The sequence below is a fragment of the Tasmannia lanceolata genome, unplaced genomic scaffold (assembly GCF_043159265.1).
Source record: "Tasmannia lanceolata isolate RefF3 unplaced genomic scaffold, GAP_Taslan_0.1 ptg000004l, whole genome shotgun sequence".
Lineage (NCBI taxonomy): Eukaryota > Viridiplantae > Streptophyta > Magnoliopsida > Canellales > Winteraceae > Tasmannia > Tasmannia lanceolata.
The window spans coordinates 13,665,700-13,674,513 of record NW_027518681.1 but is presented as its reverse complement, the minus strand read 5'-3'; the positions used below and the strand labels follow the sequence as shown (position 1 = coordinate 13,674,513).

At 41.8% G+C, this 8,814-nt stretch overlaps 1 protein-coding gene across 1 annotated transcript; it reads left to right on the top strand.

Moving 5' to 3' along the window:
• The first annotated feature begins 2,993 nt into the window (after positions 1-2,993).
• On the top strand, positions 2,994-4,171 carry OFP7 (ovate family protein 7). Its single transcript, XM_077377482.1, has one exon. It carries the CDS (start codon positions 3,033-3,035, stop codon positions 4,068-4,070), a length of 1,038 nt encoding a protein of 345 aa, XP_077233597.1. The 5' UTR covers positions 2,994-3,032; the 3' UTR covers positions 4,071-4,171.
• Positions 4,172-8,814: the final 4,643 nt, after the last annotated feature.

Below are 8,814 nucleotides of genomic sequence, written 5' to 3'. Positions count from 1 at the left end.
TATGCTGTGAGGGTGGCATCCGTTTCGAGAGTTCCGTCGCAGAGCTCTCCTTCACGTTGTGGAGATCTTTGAGGATTGCTGTGGGGACCTCGCGTCCCTCGCCGCACTCGTCCTCGGATCGGGGTCCACAGGTACCTGTCTATGACAATTATGGAAAAAAACTACCGAGAAGAGGTAAAGACATGACAATGACGAAAGAACTACTTTACATTACGCATGCAGGACACTTGCAAAATATTGACGGATTCCGGGCACCTGAAGCGGAACAACAATTACGGAAACCTCTATCGATTGGAGGGCTAGGATCAGCCTATATCGATTGGAAGGCTAGGATCAAACTATGGAAATGATTTTACGGGCACAACCGATTGATGTTATGTTCCATCACATGGACGGTTTGGATCATCCTATAAAGCCACATAATTTCAATCTTACCCCCTCCTTTATGCTTTTTTAATAAAAAAATTATAGGGTGATCTTAACCATTTGATTTAAGAGAAACAACATATTATGGAAACCTCTATAGATTGGAGGGCTAGGATCAGCCTATGGAAATGATTTTTGGGGCACAACCTATTGATGTTGTGTTCCATCACATGGACGGTTTGGATCAGCCTGTGATGTGAATTGTACACACGGGCCACACATAGATAATATGTACAGATATGTGGGGAGGGCAAAAAAAAGGTAAAAATCATCTCCATTGACGTGTTAAATGGACAATAATTCTCTATTTTCTCTTTTATATATATATATCAAAAGCAGAGAAAAGGCCATGGTTTACCGTACGAAGAGCCGAAGGACAAATGCGTAATGACAATCAAAGAATTTCTCTGTTGTCGCGTAGACAGAGGCCAAGTAACAAACTGGATGATGACGTGGACAGGTCTCCTTAACCAGGTCGGACAAAGCTTCGTCTTGTCCAGTTGTCCGTCACGACCCGGCCTCGTCATTACTTGGAATTTTTCTTCCTTTTTAAAATGGAGAAAAGAAATGGCGAGAGAGAGAGAGATCAAAATATTTTTATTATTTCAAATTTAATCCTCAATAAGACGCTCTCACGTGTATTTTATTTTCGTTAAGAATCAGTCAGCGTACGGCTGGAAAACTTAGAGAAGGCATTTAGATAAGCAGGAACCTTTTTCTTCTAGAGGGGCTCAGTGAGGGGGTAGTGGGACCCACGAGGAGCTATTTGTGAATCTAATCGTTTTTAATCTAGATCGTACAAAGTGTCACCCACCTTGTTCAAAGATCCAAACCATTCATTGTGTTTTGGGCACAACATAAATAGGATGTACTCCTAAAATAAGATACCTCTATAGCTCGAAAGATCAGGATCAATTTTCTTACGTTGGGGCCCAACATATGAATGGCCTGACAGAAAAATCTAATGGATAGGAATTTTGGATAGTGTGAAGGGAGTGATCCTTGGGATATTGCCTTCCATATGAACGATCTGGATCATCTACAGCCCGTACTTGTACCCACGTATGTTTTTCAACAGGGTAAATATTAGGCACTGCACCTATTCTAGAATAAGTAAACCCGAGAAATTGGAGCGATAAGACAAGACGCCGCGAGAAATTAGGCATGAAATGACTGCAATGCAGGCGCAACAGCCAATCGCGTGTCGACGAGTTCCTCCACAGGCGCTGCCGGCTTCCAATGCAGGCGTCTTTTCCCGCCCATCTCTACAAACAAACCACATAAAGTTTAAAATGTTGGGGGTGCTGATATCAATATATTACCTGCAAAATCTCTCTCTCTCTCTCTCTCTCTCTCTCTGGGATCATTATTCTCCCTAATTATACGATTAAAAAAACAAGATTTTCATTCTCCAATTCCAATTTACATTTTCTATATTGGATTTGATTCAACCTCTTCTTAATTGGTAATTAATTTTATTTTTCTTTCAAGCGCCGTATAATAGTTTGAGGACGTCCCGTGGTCAGCCGTTCATATGGTTCCTTTTCTGATCCGCTCCATTTGATCTAGTGGACCATCATTATCCACCTCATTTTCTTTAATCTAATCATAATCTAATGATTCAAGTCTGCTGTACAAAACTTTAGGCTCCTTCTGACTTAAAAGGTCGTAAAATTTTAAGCATTTTCCACTTAAAAATCGTCATGAAATTTATTTTACCTGTGAATGAAAAATCCAAAACAAGCCGGGCCTGAATGTACTAAGAGTGTGATTTGCTTCCTCATCCAACACGTAACACACTTTCTTAGTGAATGAGGACTGGTGATCTGATGGTTCATATTTTGGCAGCAAAGTGCATCTAGCTACGCGGATGAAGACATCTCATTTATAAGATTGAAGGGTGCAAAAATCAATGGTCTGAAGACATCTTAACCAAAGGATGTCATGACAAATTAAAGGTCCCAGGATGATCCGATGAGAGTCGGTGTAAGAGCAATAGGGTGGAATTGTGGTGGCCAATGATGTTCATGGACCCGATCGTCCTACACCTCAAAGTGGCCAAAAACGAAAATGATGCTTGTCTACAAAGATTTTTTTCAAATGATATTTTCAAAACTTTTTTCATCATCCCTCATCTATATACATCTTATATACACGAGTATCAGGGTGGTAGGGTAAGGATCATGGTAGCATCATGTACGTGGGCCCTGCCATGCCCTTCACATGTTATAAGCTTCTAAATATAGCATCATATCCCATTTTTCTAATGGAATTGATATCTCCACGCCCCTCTCTCTCTTATTTTCCATACTTTCTTTTACATTTGCACCGCCACCTGCTCTGTCTCTCTCTCTCTCTCTCTCTCTCTCTCTCTCTCTCTCTCTCTCTCTCTCTCTCTCTCTCTCATTTTCTGTAAGGTATTTGATATTTCCACTCCAACTTGTTCTATGATTTAACCGGTCGCCCCAAACATAGAAAGGAGACGCCGAGACGCTTAAAAGCTGTCTCTTTGACTTATTTTCTCTGCATTGTATTTGATATTTCCACCCCTACTTGTTCTACTATTTAACCTCTCTCCTTTCCCAAAGTTCTCACACAAAAAAGAGATGGCAAAGCGCCTCAAGCTAAAAATCTCTCGCGTTCTCCCATCCTTCCAATCCTGCCGTTCAAAAGACCCCTCATCCCTGCCGGAAAACCCACTCCCGGTCATATTCCATCTCTCTCCGGTCAATCCCAAACCCATCGACATCAATTTCCCGGTCTCCCCTCCACGCCCACCCACCCGCTCCTCCTCCTTCCGCAGACACGTGTCCTCCGCCCTAGTCTCCGTCGGCTGTGGCTGCAGGTCAAAGTCCGGCCTCCAGATCATCTCCGGCGAGGACGGCTCACAATGGTACTCACAAGAATCACGATCCGATTTCCAATGGAAGAAGGACGAGAAATGGCACGTGGTCGAGCAGCACCCGCACGTGCAACCCCATCGCCGGAAAATCATCTCTGTCCCGCCTTCCGACGAGAACAAGAAAAAGCAGAGAAAGAAAAAGAAGAAAACGACGAAACCGAGAATCCGAGTCAGCACTTCCTCTGCTGACAGTGGTTGGTTTAGCAGCGAAGAAAGAGAACGTGAAGATTTATACAACGATGAAACAGAGACACTCGTTTCATCTCGAAGCTTCTCCACTGACTCGTCCGATTTCAACTCACATTTAAAACCGATTCGCGAGTTACCTGGACTCGGTAGAAAGAAAAAGGTCTCAAAGAAGGTGAAATTGGGGAGACGAAAGAACAACAATGGTAACAAAGCAAAACCCACGTCGGAGTTTTGTCCTCCGTCGCCGGAAACTGATTCTCCTGCGAGGGTTTCAGTTTTCCGGCGACTAATACCATGCAGCGTGGAAGGGAAGGTGAGGGAGAGTTTTGCAGTGGTGAAACGATCGGAAGATCCTTATGAAGATTTTAAGAGATCAATGATGGAGATGATTTTGGAGAAACAGATGTTTGAAGCTAAGGATTTGGAGCAGCTTCTTCATTGTTTTCTGTCTTTGAACTCGAGGGCCCACCATCATCTTATCGTTGAGGCTTTTTCTGAGATATGGGAGATTTTATTCTGTAAATCTACTGGTGTTCTTTCTGAAGGTCCGTGAAGGAGGAGGAGAGAAAATAGAATAATAATTTATTTTAGTTATTTTTAAATTTGTTCGTTTTAGAAGAAGATGATGGAATGAATGATGAGATTGTTGGATTCTTTTGCTTTTTTTAGAAAATGGTGTTGAATTCTTTTGCTGTTTTTCTATCTCTTGTCAGAAATGCATGCAGTTTTTCAGGAGTGGCCGTTACAATTAGTGAGCTGGGGGTAGCTTAATGGGCTTTTAAATTTAAGTTGGGTTTTCTTTGGGCCTTTGGGATTTGATAATACGACGACAGATTTAGGGCTTGGGCTTCGGATATAAATATTTTGGGATACAGTTTTTTTTTTTTCTCATCTCAAAGATTGTGTGTAAACCCCTTTAGATGTGTGCCACATGAATAAGATCAAGAGCGTTCATTTTCTGGTGATATTGTCAATGGCCCGTGGATCAAACCATGAATGCATTAATAACCAGTAGAGGTGAGCCCATACCTAATTTGCACTGATTCGATCATCCTCACCGTTACATCACTGAGATTTGTACATGAATATGATGAACTGCCATTTTATTTAATTTTTAATTGTCTTTGTTGAATGGATGGTTGGATATTCCAATTAATGAAATTTGAATACCCATCTTCAATGGGGGCCTACTTATGCAGCTCTTTTTAAGCTATTGATTTAAGATGAATGGCAATTGGAGCATGCTTTGTGGGAACGAATGAATCTATTCAGTGATCCAAACCATTTATCTAGTAAGGTTTAGAACCAAACTCTACTTCCATCAAATGATTCTAAGGACATATTTGGCAACCATGGAATATCAGGAAGGGCAAATTGTGAGAAATGGGTGAAGAGGAAAAGACCTAGAGATGGAGTGAGGAGAGGATGAAAGGCACTGAAAAACAGGATAAAAAAACCCAATTTGAAGTAGTGTACTTTTTCAGTGTATTTAAGAATTTCTCATGCCCTTTACATACACTCTTCACTCCTGCCCTCGCAAGTCTCTTCCCCTCCTCAGCTCATACTCCATGAAATAAGTTTTCATAGTATCCAATGCGGGTGGATTCTGGTGTGCATGTACCATCTATAACAAGGTCTAAAATGGTTTGGATCTCGAACAAATGGCCCACACTTGTACTTTGGGCCACTCATATTATTTCTTGAAAAAAAAAAAGGAAGATAAATCATATTAAAACCCACATTTAAATTGTAAAAGTCTTAATATTAGACGAAAGGGTCATATAAACTATGTGATTAGCCTATGTAGTCATATCCTTAGACTAATTTAATCAGCAGAAGATTTTTTTATATCTTAATTCTTGAGTAAATTAGAAAACTTAAAAACAAGCTTCACAAATATGTTGGGCCCATTGAAGCCCATTCAAATTTAGCCCACTTAATTAATCTGAAGTCTAACTGGCGTTGGACCAAAAGGAAAAAGAGTTATGATAGAGAGACGTAAATAAAGGGATTATGAAAGAAGACTAAGAAAGAGACAGAGAGTGGTGGTGGAAAGAAGGTGGTGGTGAAAGGGGGGTGCATGATAGCAAAACATATTTGATACAAGGACTGTATAATCCGGTATTTCACACGCTAAAACACGGACTCTATAAGCATAAACATGAATTTTATAGGCTAAATCATGGATTAAAAACCAGGTTTTTAGCATCCAAACGGTGGCATCATTCGTTTAGCAAATCAGGTAGCGCATGCACTTTGTTTTTTGATGGGGGAATGGAAAACTGATTCTCTATGACACTTTTTTTCAGCTTTTCTTTTGTCCGCATTTTACGGAACCTTCTGTTTCGGCAAAAAAAAAAATAACAGTGAACTGACTTTGATTGACAACATAACATAAAATAACACGAAATGGGACCCACTAAAATTTTGACTGATTTTAAAAGAGAAATGATATGTTCGTCCCTTTTGCTTCCTTTGGCCACCCCCCGCTATAGTAGTCATAAATACACTAGATGGGGCTGGCCTAGAGAATGAAAGGGGGGGTTAGATTTTAGCCGTGTGGATCCCATTTTTTCTATACTTCACAGAGCTGATAGCATATTAGCATAGTAGGCATAGTCCCATAGACGGACACAGTTAGTAATAGGGCTCAGTTATCAACATATTGGGCCCACCTCACAGATGCTGGGAGTCCTGAAAAGTCATTTCCCAACCCAACAATGCTGGCCATTGGATGAATTGATTAAAACTTAAACTCCAAATTCTAAAATGGATGCCTTCGATTGCCAAACCCTAAATTTAATAAGGCCAAAAATGGGTTTAAAATGCCAAAATTATTATTGAGAGCAACAAAAGAAACAGAGAAACGTACGGATATATTCATAATTTCAAAAAAAAATTAGGGCGATGATATTTTCACCCCCACCTACATTAGGCATGCACCCCCTTATAAACAAGCGTTACAGTTGCCCACTTTTCACGTCAAATCACGTCACATGCGTAATGCCGCGGGCGGGGGATGGGGGATGTTGGCATAGTAAACATTCGTGGCCCATGCCATGCATGGGTGTGGATTCAAGGTGGCACGGCGGCACGAAATTTCGAAGCCCACACGGCCCGCGGGCCAGGCACGGCACGGCACGAATGTGCCGGAGGTTAGGCACCGCACCGCCCGTGGCCCATGTCGTGCTGTGCCGTGCCGGCACGAGAATACAGCCACATAAAGCCTTTTTTCCATTGTTTTTTGTCGTGCCAGGCGTGTCGTGCCGTGTGCCTAAACCTTCAGCCCGGCACGGCCCACTGTAGCAATCGTGCCGTGCCGGGCGTGCCTCGGGCCGGCACGGCCCAGTTGCCACCTTGAGTGTGGATCGATAGAAAAACTGTACATAGATATTTATATTTGTAAAAGAGAAAAGAGGAATGCTAAACTGAAGGGCGCCCTTGGGCACCCCTCATTGGCTACAAATCACCAAACTGCATTTAATACTCTGTGACTTGCAGCCATCATAAGCTCAAGATGCTGACCTGCAGCCAATGGGGGCACCCTCTCACTCCAATTTCACAAGGGCGCCCCTCAGTTTATAATTCCTCTTGTTGTAAAAAACAATTAGGAAAGTGATATATGAGATTTTATACGGTGGCCGAAAGGTCGGGGAGAGAACCCACCCCCCTCTTGATTTTTATCCAACAAAAGCCTCCTTTTTTTACTTCTTGTTGAATCCCAAATCAAGGGTGACAGGTTTTCTCTCTCTGCCTTTTTTTCCACACGGTCGGCCACCATATAATTTCTTGTGATATATAAGATGTGAAATGGTGGACCCCAACCCATAAAAGGATGAGGTGTGAAATGGTGAGGCCTACCCTATACATGGTTTGGGCGTAGATGGAGGCGACATCCCATCATAACATGAGGTGTATAATGGTGGGGCCCACACACGTTATGAATCAGGTTAAAAAGTTTTATAAAAATGCCAGTGGCTAGTAATTTTATGATTTTCCTTAAAATAGGAAAAAAAAAAATTTTGAAACAATTTGCGTGGAATAAATTCCAGTAAAATGGCAGGCCCACCCCATGAAATATGAAGTGTAAAATGGTGGGCCCATCCTCTTTTTTTGCGTAGAGATCGTGGGTCTGCATTCCTTCAAAACATGAAATAGTGCCCCACCAAGCTATGCATGAGGTGTAATGTTCTCTATACCATGCATGGGTTTGGGTAGAGATTGCAGGGCCCATCCCATCAAACCATGAGGTGTATGGTGGGCCCTACAGCATAAAATATGGGTAAGTGCTGTATTCGCCTATTTTCTTTCCCGGGCCACCCTTGTAGTGTATTTATGAGTACTCCTATTACACTACAAGGCCATAGCCATGGGAAGAAAGAGGGTGAATATATCATGGGAGATGATAAATTTGCACCCCTGTATGATGATTCACACCCTTTTACACGTCTTTTGACGCCACAATTCAGGGTGCGAATCATCCTTAGGGGGTGCAAATTTGTCATCTCCCTATATCATTTCCCTAAAATATGATGTGTAAAATTCTGGGTCCAAACCATAGCCCGACAACATCAAAACATGTGTAAACAGTGGACCCTACCCATGTTATGCCTGAGACGTAAATTCTATGGAATCTGGTAAAGAGAAATGACAGATTTGTGTTTGATTTTCCCAGAGAAATGGGCGGTTTGTGCTTGATTTTCCCTACCCCTACTCTTAGAAAGGCAACCAAACACTACTTGTCACAATTCTACATGGCTTGTGTAATAGTCTCACATCGGAAGTGGAGAGAGAAAGTTCATGGGTTATATGTGTTAACTCCCATTCCCTATGTAGACACATTTTCCGCAGAAAAAATAAAACCGGTGAGGACTGCGGCCTAGAACCGGACAAATCTACATGGACGGTTGGGGCCTTGCAGCTTGCCTCCTCCCTATTTGACTACTTACACGGTTACACCAAATGAGAAAAAAAAAAAAAAAGGAGTGTGACAATTCTACAACCAAACTCTACGAGGTAATTGGGATTCTAAACTAAAGAAAGGAGTGTCGTTATTTAAATAAGGACCGTGCCATTGAAAATTGTTAGTTTCACCCCATAAGGATGGAGAAACTAAAACAGAGCTGCTTCGACTGTTACAGTGACTACTCTTCGTTTGGATCTTGGTGCTTCCTCGCACGAATGTCAGAAAAAGGCATATATTATTTGCAATTTAGATGTTGATTTTTCATAAGGGTCTGTTCCAATGAGGGTAAATACGAGGCAGTAATCCATTTCAGGGTAAATCATTTCGATGT

Excerpts from the sequence above, each read along its gene's own strand:
- OFP7 (XM_077377482.1), top strand. The coding sequence starts at position 3,033 with ATGGCAAAGCGCCTCAAGCTAAAAATCTCTCGCGTTCTCCCATCCTTC.